A 23338-nucleotide genomic window follows, 5' to 3' on the forward strand; every position below is an offset into this window, starting at 1 on the left:
TAGAACGCCTTATCAGTGCTAACATCCTGGCTGGATGATTGATAGCAGACACCCATTACAACATCTGCTTTGTTTTCCATCCCCCTAAACCTCACCCAGATGTTCTCAACCACGTCATCCCTAACTGTAAGGGCTGTACAGTCACACCTCTCCCTTACATATGGTGCAACTCCTCCACCTTGCATGCCCTGCCTACCCCTTCTGAACAGCATGTAGCCCTCCATCCCAGCACTCGAGTCATAAGACTCATTCCATCAAGTCTCCCTAATACCAGTGATATCATAGGTCTGGGAACTGACTAACTGACATGTCAGCAGTTGGAATAACTCTTAATTCACCCATTAAGTATTAAAAAAAAGATACTGGTCATGATGATGAGATACTTTTAAAATTATCTTGGTAGCGAGGATCTGGGCAGCCTAATAAGCCCTACGCTAAACATTTTACAATTACTAAAGTAACTGTAATATAGTATTGAGATTCATCTTTATTTCTCCATATCAAACCAAGTTTAACCATTGAGGTTTTTAATTCATACTTATTTATACTTTCCTCGATGTATTTTGTGTAAGCAGGATTTTGTTGCTGTCAGATGCTGAAAAGAGTTATAAACCCTTTTTTCCTGTCCCTTAGATTCTTTTTGTGGTTAGTCTGATTTCATGCTTTACATTTTATATGTTGGACAACTTAGATCACTTAAAACATTCATTCTCAAGTGTATTTGAAGCTATGTGGTATCTTTCTGTTTGCAGTATTTGGATTGTTCAGTCATTTAGGCTGCTTTAGTGGTAAGATAATATACAGTTACCATCTGAGTTGAGTTAATCACTCCATCAAGGCATTAAGTCCTAGTCTATACAGTACTCTAACTCCAAAATGAGTTTTCAAATACAGCTCAGTTTATTCTTCAGCTCATTTTACAACATAGGAAGAAATCAGGAGATTGCTTCTTATGTTGAGGGATGACTCCTGTTTTTTTAACCAAAGAAGGAGAGGAGGCATTGACAGTCAAGGTATTCTCGATTTGATGAATGAGGAAAAAATTATATAAAGCTGTTTTATTATTGATTGCCCGTGTTATGGTTTGAGAAAACCCATAACAATTTATTGTTGTTTAGGCAATCATTCTATCACCCGATGACCCCTCCCCACCCGGAAAGGGGAATCGGGGAACACAAAGAAACACGAGGGTTGAAATATAAATAGATTTAATAGACTAAGACTAAATAATTAATAATAATACTAAAGAACCAGTATTAATCCCAATACTGATATAAGATATACAAGAATTATACTCAGCCAATGAAATCAGTAGGAAGTTGTGCACTCCAAGCAGTGGACAGCAAATATCGGACACTGCGAGCGCAATGGCTTCAGGAGGAAGGGAAGGCCTATGGGGTCCGGCACCAGGGCAAGTTGTTCTCTGGACCGCCGCCATCAAGGGAGAGAGAACTACGTAGCAAACTTTTCTAATTTATATTGGATGTGACGTTCATGGTATGAAATAATCCTGTTGGCCAGCCTGGGTCAAATGCCCAGGCCTTGCTCCTCCGTGTCCCTGCACCTGGCAAGGCTCGAAAACACTGAGACCTTGAATCCCACAGAGCCTGGCTGGCTATAAAGTAAATATTTTCATGAATTCAGACACTAGAGTCTTCTAAAAGTGCAATTCCCCATCATTAGAAGAAAAGTTAGTCCTGTGTCTCTCAACCCAGGACACCTTGTAACAAAATGTTGGCAATAGCTGTTCAACATGCAAAATATGAGTGATTATTTTTTTTTTTTAGAATGGTTAGAGTTGGAAGGGACCTTAAAGATCATCAAGTTCCAACCCCCCTGCCATGGGCAGGGACACCTCCCACTAGACCAGGTTGCTCAAAGCCCCATCCAGCCTGGTCTTGAACACTTCCAGAGATGGGGCATCCACAGCTTCTCTGGACAACCTGTTCCAGTGCTTCACCACCCTCACAGTAAAGAATTTCTTTCTGGTATCCAATCTAAATCTCCCCTCTTCCAATTTAAAACCGTTAACCCTTGTCCTGTCACCACATTTCCTGACAAAAAGTCCCTCTCCAGCTCTCCTGTAGGCTCCCTTCAGATATTGGAAGGCTGCTATGAGGTCTCCCCGGAGCCTTCTCTTCTCCAGGCTGAACAACCCCAGCTCTCTCAGCCTGTCTTCATAGGGGAGGTGCTCCCATCCCTCTGATCATCTTCGTGGCCCTCCTCTGGACCCATTTCAACAGGTCCATGTCCTTTCTATGTTGAGGACTCCAGAGCTGGACACGGTACTCCAGGTGGGGTCTCACGAGCGCAGAAGTAGAGGGGTAGAATCACCTCCCATGACCTGCTGGTCACGCTTCTTTTGATGCAGCCCAGGATGCGGTTGGCTTTCTGGGCTGCCAGTGCGCGCTGCCGGCTCATGTTGAGCTTCTCATCCACGAGCACTCCCAAGTTCTTCTCAGGGCTGCTCTCCAGCCATTTTATGCAGTGTGGTAAAGCTTAAATCTTTATGGAGAAAATGGCATATACGTATTGCATATTAATAAAAATTGAAATTTATTTTTTAGTAATACTGAGAAATTCAAGTCACTACAAACCTGAAAACTAAAAATGTTCGTGGGACATTGACTTAACAAGCATACACTAGTTCATAGCTTTAGAAGAATGAGATAAAGAAAAAGCAAACAGAGATGTCTTTGTGTTGTTGTATTTGCATGGCTTTATGATAATTTTTATAGTATCTTACATCTTTCCTTTGTACAAAATTTTGTCCAACTGTAGTAGGACAAAGATCTATCACGTGCCTTAGTGTTTACATTTGCACACATAGCTTACGGTATATATGACGTGAGAAAACACATAAAGTATATTTTTGTTCTCCACTTAATTACTTAGTTCTTTATTTTCAGGTTGATATTTTGTATATGAATGATTCATCTGTGTTGATGTTAACATTACTTCTCTTTATTACAGTGTAAATTTCAATAACTGCAAAAATGAGAGCATCTCAAAGATACATTTAATTTTAGCTTTTGTCTGTCACTACTTTTCTCCTGATCCTTCAAAATACAATTTAAACTTGATTCTGGTAATCAGAATGCAAGCTTCCCTGTAGAGGAGTGTTGCTGACTGGGTAGTTAATTTAACATGATAGCTCAATGATTTTGAAGTATTATCTGCATAATCCATGTTACAAAACTTTTTATTTCTCACTCCTGACTTCCTATAAGGAAATTGCTTTGCACTGTTTGAAGTATCTCCCATTCCCCTTCCCTAGTTACTCTAGGACTTGGAAAATAAAATAGCAATTTTCATCCTGGTTAGAGAGCTGGGAAATGCATATGTGTTATTTGAATGTGGAAAAGGTAGTGTACTCATTTGGCATTGTGGTGGGTTGACCTTGGCTGGACGCCAGGTGCCCACCAAGACCTTCTCTCACTCCCCCTCCACAGTGGAACAGGGGGAGAAAATAAGATGAAAAACTCATGGGTTGAGATAAAGGCAGTTTAATAGAGAAAAGCAAAGGCTGTATGCGGAAGCAAAGGAAAACAAAAAGATTTATTCTCTACTTCCCATCAGCAAGTGAAGTCTGGCCACTTCCTGGGAAGTAGGGCCTCAGTATACGTAGCGGTTGCTTTGGAAGACAAACGCCTTAATAACGAATGCTCCCCCTCCTCCTCCTTTCTCTTAGCTTTTATTGCTGAGCACAACATCATATGGTATGGAATATCTCTTTGGTCAGTTTGGGTCAGCTGTCCTGGCTATGTCCCCTCCCAACCTCTTGCCCACCCCCCCCCGCTGGCCTTTGGGGGTGAGGAGTTTGGGAGACAGCCTTGAGATGCTGTGTGAGCACTGCTCAGCAGTAGCCAAAACTGGTTTGTTATCAACACGTTCTAGCTACAAATACAGAGCACACCACTATGAAGGCTGCTATGGGGAACGTTAACTCCATCCCAGCCAGACCCGATACAGGCATTTATAACAACTAATTGAAAATGTTCTGTAGAGTTTAGAATTAATACATCATGAGTACAGTTCTGTGAATTTTCTTGACTTCAGTGTATTAGTGAATTTTCATTTATGCAAATGAGATTATGATGTTTAACACTTGATTTTTATTATAAATTTGTGAGGAAACTTAGTGTGATTGCATGGATAAGCAAAGTCTCATACAGAGGAAAAACTAACTGGTTTAACATTTTAAATCTTATTTTTCTTATTTGAACAGTATTGCTGAGATCATTGAACATTATAGAAACGAACAGATTGTTGAAGGATATTACCTTAAAGATCCTGTTCCAGTGCAGGTAAAACTTCATCTCTGAGCACTTGTTATTATTGAAGATATTGACTGAATCCTCAAATATTTATAATATAGGAACTGAATTACAGTAGAGGTATCCATGATAGTTAAGCAGCATCATCCCCCTCCTGATTTTTTGTTTTGAGCTTGTGCGTTTCTTTCATTTTATCCTCATATGCATTCAGTTATCTAAGGTTGGCTTGTAGTAAACAGATGATATGGTAAGCTTTGTCTGTGGTCTGGGGTGTAAATGCTCTGTCTTGTGTCCCCAGCTCTCGTTCCTGATTGAACCAATGCTGTGCCTTAATACCATGTTGGATTGAGGGGGCGAACTAGGCTGCCCTCCATTCTTCTGTGTCTGGTGTCTTTCTTCCCCCAGAGAAAACCTATATGCACAGAAAAGCTTCAGAGATGATTGGGGGCTGGGATTACAGGGTGTGTTCTGGAACACTGTTGCCCTGTAGCATAAATTCATCCTAATAGACCACCGATAATAAACAATCCACATCATCTAGTTTTTCATAGTTATAGCTAGTTCTAAAGTATATTTGTATACTTTGTTCCCTATCTGTTCTCAAACTTTCCTGTTTTGATGGTTAGAAATTTAGTTTTAATTTCCAACCTAAATAGTTACCCCTTTGTTAGATCTATTTTATTAATACAAGGGCATTTCTTGTATTCTCCCTTAGTCATCTCACTAAGCTGAGCATACCAAATCTGTTTGTTGTCTCTTCATAACGTTCTTGTAGTTGCCCTACTACCACCAATTCCAGTGTGAGTTCGTGTTTCTTGAATGTAATGGACCAGAACAGCTCAGAATAACGTCATTAGTAATTCCTTATTTCTGTGAGAGTACTTACCAGATATATCCTAGAATATTATCTGTGTCATTATTGTAGCCACATTATAATATATTGTTTTCTATTGGTAAGTATCAACAAGTGCAAATTTTACGTTGTATTACTAGATTTATGCCTTATTATTCTGATCGTTCCTTTATTGTTGATTGGCTTGTCATCAATGCTTCCCAGTTGTCGGCTACTATTAACTCACGCTCTGTAATGTGGTTGAAAAAAACGTGAGGAAATTTGAATTCCGAGACTGATCCTTGAAAAGCTTCACCTAGTGACTTTCCTTGTTCTACGTAATTCTTTTTGGATCATGGCAATCATCTTCACTTTGGCAATTTATCCACTTATGGTTCCTGTATCAATAACTTTCTCTGTGTTGACTAATTTTTCATGTGAGACTGCATCAAATTCTTTTAAGTTATTCAGATATATTTGTCTTTCCTTTGTTTTTAAAAAAAATAAATTTGTTGTGTAATTACATTTTTTGTGTGTTCTCCCACATACTGTCATGCTCTATTTTTGAAGAAAAAAATTTCAGAAGTCTTGCACGCTATTCAGTTCAATCTAATAGACTTCCTGGTTTTAATTTGAAATTTACTTTATATTTTTCACTAGATCTGTTGTTTTGTACGTTGTTTCTTTCATAGCTATGTTATGGAGATTATCTTGAGTTAGTAAAAACTTGGGTATTGCTTCCATTGTGAATCCTGTCATTCCTTTTACTGAAATGTTTTTCATCTTGCCTTTGTCATGTTGTTCAAAACCTTAATTCTTATAGATATATGGGGGGGAGAAAAGTTAAGAGTATTTAGTATGGAGCCAGTGCATGTATCACTTCATCTCAATACTGTTCTCACTGCTTGACAGTCTTGCTTTTCGTATTTTCTTACGGCTAAAGAACTTTTGCTGATCAGCTGACTCGGTAAGGTCAAGCTTGGCTTTTGGCCATTCTAGCTTGGTATTTACATTTCCAGATCTTAGTTTTCTATGTGAATTTATCCTTTTTCTATTTCCTGTTTCTACTTTTTCCTATTGTTTTTTGTTAGAATGATACCCATTTAGGACATGAGTGCTAATAAGATTAGTGAGGGACTGTGCAACTTTGTGTGTTAATCATTCCATTTTAATTGTCATCTGCCTCATTCTTGTTGATTCAGAGTTTATCCTTAATTACTCAGTCCCAAAAGTAGAAGACAGTTAGAAGCTAAATAACCTTTAAAGACGTGTGTAAATTTTGCATAAATCACTGTGAAAGATGCTGCTTTCTGTTTAGTGTTAAAAAAATAGAGATGTTACTTTGTGAAAGTTGGTCTGTATTTAAACCTTATTTTTCTTCTCATATTATAATTCTGGCCTAATCATTCCATAAGAAATAGTTATATTACTTTTCTGGCAAAGGTATTGTATTAAATTATATTAGCTTGTTTAAACACATGAGAGAATAATAATAATTGGTAGCATTCAATACAATTTCAGTTGCGGCTTGTTTCACGGTGATTTCTGAGCTTAAAAAAATGTTGATTTCTTCCTTGTTTACCAGCATCAAGAACAAGTGCTTAATGATACAGTGGATGGAAAAGAAATCTACAATACAATTCGTCGCAAAACAAAGGATGCTTTTTATAAAAATATTATCAAAAAAGGATATCTTCTGAAAAAAAGTGAGTTCTGTTTGCTTCTGTGAAATGTTTTTTTCTAAAAAATGCAGATATGGATGCATGTTTTGTATAGTATTGGTACTAGTGGAGGCAAAATTGAAGTGAGCAAAAGGTGGTAGAAAGTCTGTAAAGGGTATGAAAGGTTCTTTTTCCTTAAGAAGTACATAAATATAAAGACATAATATATAAAATGACACGCAATATAAAGATGTTGATTGGCAGTTCTTTCTGAAAAAATCAGAAAACAGCACAAAAACTAAGCGCCTTTTTCCAAAGGTAACATTCAGAATCATTAAATGAAATGCATTTTCATAAAATGTATTCACATTTCAGATGATCACAGGATGTTAGGTCCCGGTCCAATTGTTGTTCCGGGAGGGGTTCGTAATGATTAAAGAGAGCTGGATTAATGTAAATCAGTACTTTCATTGGAGACCAGAGCTAGTTTAATTTTGTTATTCCAAGTGAGGTAATATGTTTAATTTAAAAATGTATATTCTGGCGTACAAGGTACATTGAGACTTTTTTAAGGTTCTAGCATTGATACCATCAACATTGCATAGAATAATTGGATTAAAAGCTGCCTGACTCATCTCAATATATCCCTGAAGAATTACTATTTAGCAAGATTTTGAAGTTCTGAGGAAGCTAGTTCCTCTCCAAGTATCATGATTTTACTTTTTCTGTTTCCACTAAAGTTGATTTTGAAAAAATAAAAAAAAAAAAAAAAAGAGTAATAACATTTCTGCATATGACAAAGTAGCTAAAACAATAAGTACTAGATAGTGATTTGGATAGCAAGAAAAAGTGAGAAGGAAGGTAAGCATTTCAATGTAGCCAAATTTAAAAGACGCATTCAAAGGAAATTCAGAGGAAAACTAGATCCTCTGAATAAAGCAAGGAAAGCATCTCTTCTCTTGAGAGTGCTAATTCTGAGAGAAGGTGTAGAGGGATGTGGTCGGGTGGGGAATCAGCTGAGAATGAACTTGAAGTGAAAATCTTTACCTAAAAGGGATAATGATAACTTTAAAAGTGCAAGTAGGAGTACTGAGTAGGTGTGGAGAGATGCACATACCTGCATACAGAACAGAAATTTAATAAAATCAGTCTCCCATCTAGTAGAGTATAATAACTGTATGTTAAAGTTAGTTTTCCAGAACAGTAAGTACTAGTGCTTTATTATGAAGGGCTGTGGTGGATAAATTGGATCGCTTACAGCATCACACGTTATTTGCAGACTGTATAGACACAGTCTTCCCACTGATATGAACGGAGCTCATATGCACTTGCTTAATCCTGTTGAGATTAATGAAAATGTTTAGAGAACCATCTAAAATTGTACTTGAATCTGTGAAGAGGGTCTAGTTTTAGCTACATGCTGCAAAAAATTGAGTATGTATACTGATGTTATTGCTTAAGCGTGATTAACTGTCCATTGTTCTTCTGTTTGTATTTTGACAAAAACCTTACCTGCCTTCTTTTTTCTTCATTTACAAAATTTACATTTTCTTTAAAACAATATTATAACTTCTTACTTCCTTTCCTTACAGGTAAAGGAAAGAGATGGAAAAACTTGTACTTTATATTGGAGGGAAATGATGCCCAGCTTATTTATTTTGAAAGTGAAAAAAGAGCCACAAAACCTAAAGGATTAATAGACCTTAGTGTGTGTTCAGTCTATGGAGTACATGATAGTTTATTTGGCAGGTAGGGCACTGTCTTTTAATTCTTGTACATGCCGCAGGACAGTTTACTACTAGTTTGAGGGATATACACTAATGAACAGACTGGCACAATAAGCTTGCTTTTTTGACACCTGAGCCCTGGTAACTGTCCATGTGTGGTTTTTTAGCTTTTGCTAATTATGAAATGAAAGCATTGTGACTCTTGGTTCACGTTGCATTTTATTCCATAGATGGTGTAGATTGCAAGAGCATATGTAGACAGATTTAACTGATTAATGGTAACTTGTTAAGCCATGGCAACTTGATTGCTAGCAACAACTTCTAGTAAGAAATTTTAGAACTTCTTCTTAAGATTTTATCATGCAATATGATGTGATAATGATTTGACCTTTTGCATTGTCATTTTTCAATATTGTGTATTAATTGTTCCACATTTCGTATTACAGGCATTAAAAAGATTACGAAGCAACTGTATTGAGGATTTTAATCCTATTGAACCAAGAATTGATAAGATCAAGAATTTTGTCAATTCCAAAAGATCTGCATTCTTTTGTTGATAGGTATTAGAAAGCTAAATTAGTTAGATAACTTATCAGTGCTTTTCTATTTAAGAATCAGTAAGAATGAGATTAGACCAACATTAGAGCAGTAAGTTAGTCCATATAAGCAAACATTTTACAAATTATTTTTGTAAGAAAATTAGATTCAGAGATAATTTTCAGTTTCATTTACTGTACTAATTTTGGTTATTCAAAATATGTCAACTGCAAGTGATGTGATTATTGGCAAAGAAGTTGAGAATCAAAACACTTTCTGATATCATTGGTAACTAAGATGAAAGAGGTCACATCTTTTTTTTCATTAATTACAAAAAAATGCACAGTCCTGTGTGATATAGAAGAAAAAGATGCATTTACTCCTACAAATGTTATTATTTTTTCATAACAGATAGAAAAACACATTAAACAGAAGCTCTGGTTATTCCATGCATCTTAATATTTATTAAAAGTATTTAATCAACTTTAAGTCTTTTCACAGAGATAATGTGAAGATAGACGTTTAAAATAAGTGGCATTTCTTAAGCTGCAAAGATCTGGTGTTCTTGTACCATCTGATTTTTATACACTTCTCAATCATTTTGAAAAATCTACTCAACTATTGCAATGAGGAGCCATAGATACAAGAGTACCATTTTAAAAAAAAACAAACTACTGAAATGTTCCTCATGTAAGTTGGCAATTATGTCAGAAACTTTGGTGTAGACTGTAAACAAGGAACATTTTGGTTAATGGTGACTGTCTGTTAAGCAGCTTCTAAGAAACACTGTACTGTGGGTTAAAATGTAGTTGGATAATAAGTAACGCTGAAAATGTGGGTAGAAGGAGATGCATGGTTGCACCTACTTGGGAAAGTTGTTGGTGAAGAACTGTACCTGAGACAAAATTCCTCTTATATTTTAAGTAGGTGGTAAAAACTACCTTTCCTCTTTTATCAGAAGTACAGCAAGGGCTGTATCTTTGCATGTCTTTGGTGAAAATGATTTAAGTAGCCCCTGATGTGGCTACTTCTTGCCCCTCTCCCCTCCCCCCCCCAATCCTCCTGTGGGCATGGCCACAAAATGCCATGCCAGTATTTCTCTAAGCAATGGATAGGGGGAGGGGGCGACTGAAACTTCACTTGCAAGTGAAGTAAGATCCTTCATGTAACCCTGCGTTTGGGAGAACTAAATTCCCTTGAACGTAATGTGAGAGGCCGTAAATCAAGTGTGCACTTTAGCTTGTAATGTAACAGTACAAAATATTTTTGATACTTCTTGACAAATGAGTGTAGATACATAAAATGGTGAAGATGTTATAATTGCATTTAAAGCTTTAGAAGTTTATATCACACATATTCAATGATTAGTATGTGATCCAATACACGTTTTATTGGTTCTGAGAGCTGTGGAACATGTTCAGATAAGGAGTTCCTTATGTTAATATAGTTTCCTGAAGTCCTAAAACAACAAATCCATAATGCGTGATTAAATGCATATTCAGTACAAACTGTTCCAAGTTTCTTAAACATTCTGAAACAAACTAGTTGAACTGCAGTGCAATTTTATTGAAATTACATAATTCATTCAAACCAAAATGCACTTTTGAAGCATGTAGAAACTTTTCTTGTTGGGGTTTTTCCTGTTTCCAAGTATGATGATGCTACATTTTTGTTTGTTTTTAAGGCCGAACTGTTTTCAGATAGTAGTTCAGCACTTCAGTGAAGAGCATTACATCTTTTACTTTGCAGGAGAAACTCCAGAACAAGCACAGGTGAGAGCTTTTGTTGGTAAATATAATTTTAAATTTTTTGTTTTGTAGTGTTTAATGATATTATCCTTCTCTAATAGAAAGCAAATGTACCACAGATGGTGGCTATGCCTCCATTAGCAAATATAGACCATGCAGTAGTAGCAGATCTGTAAGGGAAATAGTTGGTGCTGAGAATCCAGCACCTACATTACCTGCGCTTTAGGATTTTTACTTTGGACAAGTTCTGGTCCCACAGACTGAACTTCCATTAGTTTCCATTAGATATTTCTGGATAATATCTTTTGGAATAGTTCAGTCAAAAAAAAAAATTGTTTGCTCTCCAACACTCTTCCATGTAATGAACCAGAGCATGGTAAATGGGAGTTTTGCTTCAAGAGCACATTCCTGATACGAACTAAAATGCTAATGCAGGTATGCCCACCAATTAGAATCTATTGGGCCTTTTACAGTTATTTGTCCTGTTCATAAATTGGTCATTGTTTACAGTCTTAGGCCCTGATCTTGCATGAAAAATAAGTGGTTTAGTGGGGTTTTTTTGTTTTACATTGGTATCGTTTAGTTGTTAGCTCTCTAGCAGTTAATGTTTGCTGTTTAAGAATTGTAGGAATGGAGTCTAATTCCTAAAAGTCACTTACCAACAGGAGAGCATATGGAAGATGTGACAAAGTTCTTATTCATGAAGTTGTTTTGGTATTCCAGAGCTCTGAAATATACTTGTTGTGTCAGAAGTTAAGCTATGCATTTGATTTTATTTAAGAATGTGTAGTAGGCAGAATATCCAGTCCTGTTTTCTGAACACTTGGTATAATCTGCTTTTGGTTTAATTTGCTTAACACTTAAGCTGTTCATTGCATTTATACAGAATACAGGGTTTTCTTTTATAAAATGATTCTGGTTCAGGCAAGTCAGATGTTTTACTGATACTTCTGTTCTCAGAAGTTACAGCTGTCTGTACCTTGTAACATTTCACAGAAGAATAGTTTTGTTGGTATATTAAGGAAAACTTGATGGATTTCATATAGTGTGGTAAATATCAAAGCAGCTGTCCAATGGATTGCATGTTGTCTGAGGTTTGTACAAATCATTAAGTGAATGTAATGTAGAGTGCAGCCTCATATGCTAGTGTCATTGTGCATACTGTGGTGCTGCTGTAAACTTTGGCATTTAAGGGGATAAGTTTTCCTGTTAGGAGGGGGAATAAAGATGACTTTGTATCTAGGAAATATTTAGATTAATTTAGAGTATTTAGTAGGTTCTATGGATCTTTATTTCCTTTTCCTTATGTAAATAAGAAAGCAAGCTAATAAAAATGTGATGCATAGTTGACAGTTCTTCCTTTTGTGGAAGGTTTTGAAAGCTTAAACTTTACTCAGTGGTTTACCTGAGAATAGCTGCAATATAGAATATACCTGTATTTTAAAAATGTGGAAGGTAGTGTAAAGGGTAAGAATGAAAATATTTTTTTCTTTAATGGTATTATTAAATTGTACTTTGAGAGTAGGTAGTAGATCTTTGAGCTACACTTTTATAAATGTTAGTCAAAGCCTAAATTTTGTGCTTCATAAGAGCTTACAAAATTGGGGGGGGGGGGGGGTGGTGAAAACATGGGAATGAGGCTATAGCATATCTTCCACCTTCCAAAGTATCTACTCTGCTTTATGTATTTGTGAGCAGAGAGAATGGGGGTGTAGGTTATACTTCTTGGTGTTTCTCTGTTAATGCTGCTTTGTTTTTTGTTTGAAGCATATGGAGTAAAATACAACTGCAATATAAAAATAGAGGAGAGAATGTTCAGAACAGTTTGAGTTGTTGACTGTTATTTTCTCAGAAGTGACTAAGTCTTTCTTCATTTTATATACAATTTGTATTTAATTCAATATAACTAATCTGGAAAATTGATAAAGGTAACACTGTATATCCATTAGTAATGCTTGATATTTCTAAAAGAGAAACTTTCAAATTTGCAAATGTTTATGTTTTACTGAGAAAGATATGAATTTAGCTTTGCTATTCAAATTTTCATACTTTGAATTGCATACAAGTTGGTTCTTTGTAAGCTAAAGAAACAACTTCAGATACTTCAATGTATTATTTTTTTTTAGACATCTGCTCTACTGCAAGAAGCTGAATCTGACTTTTTGTTACACTGTTTTGTGCCTTTCTCTCTTAGGACTGGATGAAGGCTCTGCAGATGTTTTGCAGTTTAAGAAAAAACAGTCCAGGGACATCAAATAAACGTCTACGTCAGGTGAAGCTATATAGATGCGGGGGGGGGGGGGGAGAGGTTGTCTCCTTGTTGCAAAATGATGATGATGCATCTCAGAACTTTCCTTTCAACAATAATAAATCATGCATGTACTTTCTTTTTCTTGGAGTTGTGCAGTACCTCTGGTAAAACAACTGGAATCCCTTCCACTTTATTATAATATCTATATACACAAAGAACAAAATGGTTTTAGGCAATTGGCAGATGCTTTCCTAGGTATTAATTTCTGACCACATTTGAGTAAAAGTGTCAAGAATTCAGCATTTGTATTGTCTTAACTCTTACAATTCACCAGATTTGAGAGACTTATGTCACACGTAACCAAAATACTAGCATAACTAATATTATTCATTTTTCAGTGACAAATACATACTTAACTGTGATTATGGCATAATTTATTTTGGTCTCTTGAGAGTACTGTTGTGGCCAGAACCTCTTTCAGAAGTAAAGGACAGATAGTTATAAATGGCTAGATCAGTGATGATTGGAGAATAATAGGAATCAAGAATCCCTGGTATCCTTGAATGCTACGAATGTTGGAAGTAGCTGTTTTATCAGTCTATGGAAAAAGGAATAAAACTTTTTTTCAGGAAATGCAGAATTATTCTGTAGTCAACATTAAAGATCATTGAATACTTCTCAAGAACCAAACTAAATTAGGTAAATTGATATTTGAACTGACAGAAGAAATTGGGAGCCACAAAAGCGAAGCACGTACAGAGTGATCATCTAAACTAATTCTATACTTCCAAAAGCAAAGAAAATGTTAGACTGCATGAAGGAAAAGAAAAGAAAAGAAAAAAGAAAAGAAAAGAAAAGAAAAGAAAAAAGAAAAGAAAAGAAAAGAAAAGAAAAGAAAAGAAAAGAAAAGAAAAGAAAAGAAAAGAAAAGAAAAGAAAAGAAAAAAGAAAGTAGATGCTATTTAATATTTATGTTATTCTCATTTAGGATACAGTTAGTTTTGATCATCTTATATCAAAATGCATAAAGGAAATGAGAAAATTATTTTTATTATAGACTGGAATGAGTAAAAGAATTTCCAAGTAAATAAGTGTGGGAAGTATTGAACTATTTAGAGAGGTGAAAAGTATAAAAAGCATGAATGATAAAGGTAAATAAAGTGTATAAAGATCAAAAATCATACTTCCATGAGTGTCTTATAGAAATTATATCAGTTTCAGGGATTCTTGAACTGTCATTTGAAACTTCTGGTACTGAATATTTGGATTTAAATGGAGTTTTGACCTGATCAAGTATGATATTTCCTGTATTTGTCTAAATTGACTTCAGTTGATATCAGTAGATATTTGATTAAGCTATGAATTGCATGCAGTTCAGAAGTTTGTAAAATAGTAGACTGTTTAAAATGTATTTAATGTAAATGATTTTAGAGAGTTCACTTCTCATTTTATGGAAATTGAGTTTCCAAGTGCTATTATTTTGAGAATCTGTACTACAGACTAATATCTTCCTTTTAACAGGGAGAAAACAGTGCAGTGTGTTAAACAAGGGAATTTTACATAATCTACTGTTGTTTAGAATAGAATAGAACATTTCAGTTGGAAGGGACCTACAAAGATCATCTAGTCCAACTGCCTGACCACTACAGGGCTGACCAAAAGTTAAAGCATGTTATTAAGGGCATTGTCCAAATGCCGCTTAAACACTGACAGGCATGGGGCATCGACCACCTCTCTAGGAAGCCTGTTCCAGTGTTTGACCACCCTCTCGGTAAAGAAATGTTTCCCAATGTCAAGTCTGAACCTCCCCTGACACAGCTTTGAAACATTCCCATGCGTCCTGTCACTGGATACCAGGGGGAAGAGATGAGCACCTCCCTCTCCACTTCCCCTCCTCAGGAAGCTGTAGAGAGCAATGAGGTCACCCCTCAGCCTCCTTTTCTCCAAACTAGACAAACCCAGAGTCCTCAGCCACTCCTCATAGGACATGCCTTCCAGCCCTTTCACCAGCTTTGTTGCCCTCCTCTGGATGCATTCAAGTACCTTCACATCCTTCTTAAATTGTGGGGCCCAGAACCGCACACAGTACTCAAGGTGAGGCCATGCCAACACTTAATACAGCAGGATAATCACCTCTTTTGACTGGCTGGTTATACTGTGTTTGATGTACCCCAGGATGCGGTTTGCCCTCTTGGCTGCCAGGGCACACTGCTGACAGGTATTGAGCCTAATCTGTTAGGAAAGCACCAAATATGGCATTGTGTTTGGACTTGTCCAAGGCTCTTACCCAAGATACAATTCTTTGACTTCAGTAGAATTTTTTATGCATAGAAAAGTTAGTACTTGCAAATCTTAATGTCTCATAGTGATGGTTTTAAAATTAAAAAATAAGATGAGTTAAAACTATGGTGCTGGAGGTTTATTTTCAAGTTATTTGAGTTGCTCTTAATTTTACTGGTGCCTCTTAAAATCTTGTTCCATTATTCCTTTTCCCTGCTCTTTCTATTAGGAAATTATATTTTGTATTTAATATTTATACCTTACATTAAGCCTTCACATGGGGGGAATTCCATTCTTTCTTTTTTAAAAAAAAAGGAAATAAATTTTGTGTATTTTCTTTAGGTCAGCAGTCTTGTTTTGCATGTAGAAGAAGCTCATACGCTCCCAGTAAAACATTTTACTAATCCGTATTGTAACATCTACCTGAACAGTGTCCAGGTAGCAAAAACACATATCAGGGAAGGGCAGAACCCTGTATGGTCAGAAGAGTTTGTCTTTGAGTAAGTCTTAATCTTATTGAATTACTGAATTTCACTTGTAAGTTGCATTGCATTTAAGATTCTTTATGCTGTACTCTTTTGAATGTGCTTTTTAAAAATGCTGTATGCATGGTTATATGGCAGCTACCTTTTAGCCACAAATGCATGGGTAGAATTTTATGTATGCATATAAGTATCTTTGTTAATATAATTGTCTTTGGCTGATCATGAGAACTCAGAATAGAAATAACTTTAGAATAAGTTTAAATGTTGGCCAAGTATAGTATTAATTAAGGCTTTCTGTCTTTTCCCCTAGCGATCTTTCATCTGATATTAATAGATTTGAGATAAGTCTTAGTAACAAAACAAAGAAAAGTAAAGATCCAGATATATGTAAGTATTTTTCTGTAAAAGATGCATATATATTGCAACAATGGATACAATTTTCATTGCTCTTGTCAAACACTGTCACAAGAGAATTAAGTATATTCTGTGATTACCATACAACTGTATTGGTATGTTTTGGATGTCTGTTACTAACTCTACATTAATGTTTTTACAATAAGAACAGAACCTGCATGATTTTAGTAGTAAAATGCACAGTAATCCAGTCTTATGTATCTGATGGCTTTTTTAGCTCTATTACAATATACCTATTATGTTATACCGTGACCATGTTTACCGAAAAAAAAAGAGAACAGAGAAGCTGTCAGAATGAATCTGCTCCATAAAATGTTACATTCCACTAAGATAATTTCTTTAATGTTTTAAACCGAACTGTATGGAATATTTTTTATCGTTTTCAGGGGGTTTTGTCGCTTCCAGTGAGAAAGAGGGAGGAAAGGTAGTACTTTCCTCACTTAAAAATAAATAAAAATTCAACTTGACAGTCTGTAGAAAAAAATTTACCTCAGTCCTGTGTCATCCTGTTCTTCCCCCCCATTCTCTCTCATCTGTGTTCCCAAGAATTTACTTTCCTCCTCTTATGTACACAGCTTCTTCAAAACCAAACCAAACCCAAACCAAACCAACCTCCCACACCCCCTGCCCAAGATTTGTTCCAAGTACTTTTCTGTTGTGTTCAGACCTGTCCCAAAGCCTGGCACAGTATTTATAATCTGTTGCTGTTGGTTTTGGTTTGCATGTATTGTGTTACTGGCCTGTTATGTTTGCCTCGGTGTCAATTTCTTTCTCTTTTTTCCCCTCTCAGATAAGAGATTTGTAGGGAAACTTTGACCAAAGTAGAAGAATTACTTCTAAAACTGAATGCTCTTGCAGAACCTAATTCAATTTCAAAACTCTTGCCCTTTCCTCTGACTAAAAAAGTTTCTGTATAGCAGAAGGAAAAAAAGATGTATTTCCTTTGACAGACAAAAGGACTTTCTAATTGCAGTTGTGACCTTGCTCTTGCACAGTTCTATTCATTTGAGCTAGAAAATTCTTTATCAGGGCCACAGCTTTGGTTAGTAAAAGAACCCTTCAAAGGCTAATTCATGAATGGAATACTTCAGTAACTTCTTTTAAAGTGTTTTTGTAGTTTCCTTCTCTCTGTCCAGATTAAGGAGATTGTGCTACCTTTATATGTATCCAACTGGTGGAAGGTTATAGATTGTTTCCTTATTTAAGTCAAGAGAACTGGCAATGTTTCTTGATTATGGTTAGGTAGACTCTTAGAACATAACAAGTCCTTTCATTTTGGGATAAGAATTAGACAATATCAACTTGAATCAACAGGCATCTCTGCCTACATCCCCATTGTCGTGGTTTGGGCCGGGTTGGCCAATGACAAGACGACAGATGCTCTCCCCCACCTCTCACTCCAAGGAGAGGAAGAAGAGAGTTTAAGAGATCTATGAGTATAGAAAAAAACTGAACTACTTGAATGAAATATTAATAATAAAATAAAATTGAAAGAATTAAATAGATACAGTATATATAAATATATACAAAACCCTATCAAGCTCCCAGGGAGGTGTCACTGTCAGGCACTGGGGACTCAGAGACGGATGGGAACTGGATTCTAGATCTTGATTCAGGAATCGATGGATCGGGATCAAAGGTAGACCAACAGACAGGGTCCTCCTCAGATGTGAGTCACCGAAGAGAACAAACCATTGATGAAGCCAAGCAATTGAAGAAGAGAACCAACCCTTTGATTCCTCAGCTTTTATACTGAGCATGGCAGATGGGATGGAATACCTTATTGGTCAGTTTGGGTCACCTAACCTGTCCACTCCTCCCCACAGGTACGACTGCTCCACAGGGTAAACAACGAAGTCAGCTGACCCTATTGTTCCCACAGCAACAAATATAAGCATGAGCCTCTCTCACTGAACAGAAAGTAGGCTTGGCTCCACCCCAAACCAGGATACTCATCCCTATTGAATATTTGAAGTATACGGGGGGAAAAACTGAGGTAGAAGAGACCTTATCCAACATCCCTGTGTGCTGTGTTGCCTAAAGCCTTAACCTCTCTAAAGGAAGGAAAATGGATTGGTTACCTTTCTTAAAATTTCTCCTTTGTAGCCAGTTATTAAATGTGGATTGCTCTGAAGTGGGACTAACGTGAGGCTCATCTTCCCAGATAACCCAGGTGGTCAACTTTTCTACTTGTTTTTCCTGTCATATAAACCAGATTGAGGGCCCAAAAATCTGATGCTGGTTTCACTGTGTTTTCACAGAATGGTAGGGGTTGGACGGGACCTTTCAAAGATTGTCTAGTCCAAGCCCCCTGCCAATCAGGTTCACCTAGAGCAGGCTGGACAGGAGTGCATCCAGGCGGGTTTTGAAGATCTCCGGAGAAGGAGACTCCACAACCTCTCTGGGCAGCCTGTTCCAGTGCTCTGACATCCTCAAAGGAAAGAAGTTCCTCCTCATGTTCAGATGGAATTTCCTGTGTTCCACCTTGTGCCCATTGCCCCTTGTCCTGTCACTGGGCACCACCGAGAAGAGCCTGACCCCATCCTCTTGACACCCGCCCTTTAGATATTTACAAGCGTTGATAAGATCCCCTCTCGGTCTTCTCTTCTCCAGGCTAAACAGACCCAGGTCTCTCAGCCTTTCCTCATCAGAGAGGTGCTCCATTCCCTTGATCATCTTTGTAGCCCTCCACTGGATTCTTTCAAGTAGTTCCCTGTCCTTCTTGACCTGGGGGGGTCCAGAACTGGACACAGTACTCCAGGTGCGGCCTCACCAGGGCGGAGTAGAGGGGGAGGATGGCCTCCCTCAACATGCTGACCACGCTCTTGTTAATGCACCCCAGGAGACCATTAGCCTTCTTCGGCACAAGGGCATATTGCTGTCTCATGGTCAACTTGTTGTCCACCAGGACTCCCAGGCCTCTCTCTACAGAGCTGCTTTCCAGAAGGTCAGCCCCTAACCTGTACCGGTGTATGGGATTATTCCTCCCTAGGTGCAGGACCCTATACTTGCCCTTATTGAATTTCATCAGGTTCCTCACCGCCCAACTCTCTAGCCTGTCTAGGTCTCGCTGAATGGCAGCACAGCCTTCTGCTGTGTCAGCTGCTACTCCCAGTTTTGTCATCAGTGAACTTGCTGAGGGTCCACTCTGTCCCCTCATCCAGGTCGTTGATGAATATATTGAACAAGAGTGGACCCAGTACTGACCCCTGGGGAACACCGCCAGCTGCAGGCCTCCAACTGGACTCTGCACTGCTCATCACAACTCTCTGAACTCTGCCACTCAGCCAGTTTTCAGTCCACCTCACTGTCCACTCATCTAATGCACACTAAGCTTACCTATGAGGATGTTATGGGAGACAGTGTCAAAAGCCTTGCTGAAGTCAAGGTAGACAATGTCCACTGCTCTCCCCTCATCCACCCAGCCAGTCATTCCATCATAGAAGGATCGGTCAAGCATGATTTCCCCTTGGTGAATCCATGCTGACCACTCCTGATGACCTTTTTTTCTTCTACGTGCTAAGAGATGACATCCAGGATGAGCTGTTCCATGACCTTTCCAGGGATGGTATTGAGGCTGACTCAACTGTAGTTTCCCGGGTCCTCCTTCTTGCCCTTTTTGAAGACTGGCATGACATTGGCTATCGTCCAGTCCTCAGGCACCTCTCCTGTTCTCCATGACCTTTCAAAGATGATGGAGAGTGGCTTTGCAGTAACATCTGCCAGCTCCCTCAGCACTTGCGGGTGCATCCCATCAGGGCCCATGGATTTGTGGGTGTCAAGTTTGCCTAAATGATCTCTTCCCTTATCCTCCTTGGTCGAGGGAGAGTCTTCCTTTCTCCAGGCTCTCTCTCCTACCTCCAGGGTCTGGGATTCCTGAGGGCCGGCCTTAGCAGTAAAGACTGAAGGAAAGAAGGCATTCAGTAGCTCCGCCTTCTCTGCATCTTTGGTCACCGAGGCACCCACCTCATTCAGCAGCAGGCCCACATTTTCCCTAGTCTTCCTTTTACTGCTGATGTACTTGAAGAAGCCCTTCTTCTTGTCCTTGACATCCCTTGCCAGGTTTAATTTCAAGTGGGCCTTAGCCTTCCTCGTTGCATCCCTGCATATTATGACAACGCTCTTACACTTCCCCCAGGTGGCCAGTCCCTTTTTCCACATTCTGTAATCTTCCTTCTTGCATTTGAGTTTTTCCAGAAGCTCCCTGTTCATCAAGTGCAGGTTTCCTGCTTCCCTTGTCTGATTTCTTGCCCCTAGGGATGCACCGATCTTGACATTGGAGGAAGTGGTGCTTACATATTAACCAGCTATCTTGCATCCCCCTTCCTTCTAGAGCCTTAGCCCATGGGATTCCTTGAAGTACACCGTTGACAAGGACAAAGTCAACTCTCGTGAAGCTCAAGGAGTTCCTTTTCTTTCATTGTAACACACAAAACTAAATACCAAAATGATTCAAGTATATGAGGGCTTTTTTTTTCTGTTTTTTTGGTGGGTTGACCTTGGCTGGATGCTAGGTTCCCACCAAGACCTTCTCTCACTCCCCCTCCACAGTGGAACAGGGGGAGAAAATAAGATGAAAAACTCATGGGTTGAGATAAAGGCAGTTTAATAGAGAAAAGCAAAGGCTGTATGCGGAAGCAAAGGAAAACAAAAAGATTTATTCTCTACTTCCCATCAGCAAGTGAAGTCTGGCCACTTCCTGGGAAGTAGGGCCTCAGTATACGTAGCGGTTGCTTTGGAAGACAAACGCCTTAATAACGAATGCTCCCCCTCCTCCTCCTTTCTCTTAGCTTTTATTGCTGAGCACAACATCATATGGTATGGAATATCTCTTTGGTCAGTTTGGGTCAGCTGTCCTGGCTATGTCCCCTCCCAACCTCTTGCCCACCCCCCCCCGCTGGCCTTTGGGGGTGAGGAGTTTGGGAGACAGCCTTGAGATGCTGTGTGAGCACTGCTCAGCAGTAGCCAAAACTGGTTTGTTATCAACACGTTCTAGCTACAAATACAGAGCACACCACTATGAAGGCTGCTATGGGGAAGGTTAACTCCATCCCAGCCAGACCCAATAGAAGTATTTAAAAATATTTCTTTAGTTCTCAAGTCTTTCACCTTGAAATTTACCTGATTATTCATTCCATTATTTTTGTATTTTTGGTTTGAAAAGGTATTTCAAATATTCAGAAATTATGCTAAACACTTAGCAGCAATTCTACTTTTTTCTTTGTTTCTGTGACAGTTTGTTAATAATTTATTCAAATAAATATATAAATATGGCTTAAAAAAACCAACCACACAAACAACCACAACCAAAACCTCTGGAATATATTGTTAGATTTCATGTGTTGCTACTGAAAATTGGGATGCTCAAATTTGGTCAGACAGTCAAATCAGTAAATGTCTCAGGGCAGTTCCACATAGGGTTCAGCTGTAGTGGAAGTTCTTGTTTGGTTTTGAACCAGGATAGTTGGTTAATTTCAGATTAATTCATGTTAAAAAGAAAACATTTTTATATTAGAGGCAGTCACCTCATGCAGTCAAGTCCATAGAGCAAAATCATAGAATGGTTTGGGTTGGAAGGGACCTTAAAGATCATCTAGTTCCAAACCCCCTGCCGTGGGCAGGGACACCTCCCACCAGACAAGGTTGCTCAAAGCCCCATCTAATCTCATCTTGAACACTTCCAGGGATGGGGCATCCACACATTCTCTGGGCAACCTCTTCCAGTGTCTCACCATCCTCACAGTAAAGAATTTCTTCCTGATATCTAATCTAAATCTCCCCTCCTTCAGTTTAAAACAGTTACCCCTCGTCCTATTGCTACACTCCCTCATAAAGAGTCCCTCCCCATCTCTCCTGTAGGCCCCCTTTAGGTACTGGAAGGCTGCTATAATGTCTCCCCAGAGCCTTCTCTTCTCCAGGCTGAACAACCCCAGCTCTCTCAGCCTGTCTTCATAGGGCTCCAGCCCTCTAATCATCTTTGCGACTCTCCTCTGGACTTGCTCCAGCATGTCCATGTCTTTCTTATGCTGGGGTCCCCAGAGCTGGACGCAGTACTCCAGGTGGGGTCTTACAAGAGCAGAGTAAAGGGAGAGAATCACCTCCCTCGACCTGCTATCCATGCTTCTTTTGATGCAGCCGAGGATACAATTGGCTTTCTGGGGTGTGAGTGCACATTCCCTCTGTCTCTCCTTTCAGGCAATTTATATTTACAGTAGTGCCGCAGCTTGTTGTTGACCTTGGTGTTTGAGAATATGCAGCTGGAGGAAAAAATGGCACTGTGCTACACATTTATCACTTTTGTGGCACTGGGAAATAAGCCTAATATGGCAGGTTATAGATTTGGCTCCTTCCCTCCCATACTCTTCAGGAAATATGTGCTAAACACATTAAGTGCAAAGTATGTAGTAAACACTCTCATATAGACATGGGTGGACTTTGGACAAGGGGGAGAAACTGTGGAGCCTATCAGGCACTTGTTAATGGTAGTAACAACATGCTGTCTACCAATATGAGGTAACAGAAATAAGATGTTGATGACCCCTTCTTTGAAGAACAAAGTGTAAGAGGTTCCAGTCTTTAACAGCTCCTCACAACATGTCAGTGAGCTGTGGGTGGGAAAGCCAGGATTTAGTATGTCCATGTATTGAGCAATTTCTTCTTTGTCAACATTTAGACTTTTATTCTGAATCAGTAACTGTAAATGTTTTTAGGGTTTTTTTGGGCGACTGGATGCTTTTGGTTGGTTCTCATTGGGTTCAAGAAAGTCTTCACTGTAAACTTAAGTTCATTTCCATTCTGAGGAAAACATAAGTTTGAATCACTTTTAAGTTTGATTCCATGGTTATTAATGTTGATCACCAAAATATAAACTTGTTGCTAAATATTAATCCCTAAGCTTTATTTGCAAATAAACTATTAAGAAACCTGTCTTTTTTTTGTGCTAATGTTCATCGCGTAAAATATTCTTGGATCAAGGTTGTTGTATATAGTTCTTAACTGTGCTTGCAGAGAAGGGATCAACTATTGATTTTTTCTGTATATTTGTTATTCTATCATATTGTGCTAGACTGCAAAGTGTAAACATCCTTAAATTCTCAAATAATGGTAGTCTCTTATTGAACATAGCA

General features: G+C 38.2%; 1 protein-coding gene across 3 annotated transcripts in view; it reads left to right on the forward strand.

Annotated features, from left to right (window-relative positions):
* Positions 1 to 23338, forward strand: part of LOC141476553 (ras GTPase-activating protein 1) — a 94909-nt gene that overhangs the window by 49197 nt on the left and 22374 nt on the right. For all 3 annotated transcript variants that reach the window (XM_074165236.1, XM_074165238.1, XM_074165237.1), the window contains 7 exons: positions 4229 to 4307; positions 6695 to 6815; positions 8363 to 8519; positions 10719 to 10806; positions 12977 to 13054; positions 15655 to 15812; positions 16108 to 16184. In XM_074165236.1, coding sequence (XP_074021337.1) covers positions 4229 to 4307; positions 6695 to 6815; positions 8363 to 8519; positions 10719 to 10806; positions 12977 to 13054; positions 15655 to 15812; positions 16108 to 16184 — 758 coding nt within the window. The remainder of the gene's footprint in view (positions 1 to 4228; positions 4308 to 6694; positions 6816 to 8362; positions 8520 to 10718; positions 10807 to 12976; positions 13055 to 15654; positions 15813 to 16107; positions 16185 to 23338) is intronic.

Source organism: Numenius arquata, chromosome W, assembly GCF_964106895.1.
Source record: "Numenius arquata chromosome W, bNumArq3.hap1.1, whole genome shotgun sequence".
NCBI classification, from domain to species: domain Eukaryota; kingdom Metazoa; phylum Chordata; class Aves; order Charadriiformes; family Scolopacidae; genus Numenius; species Numenius arquata.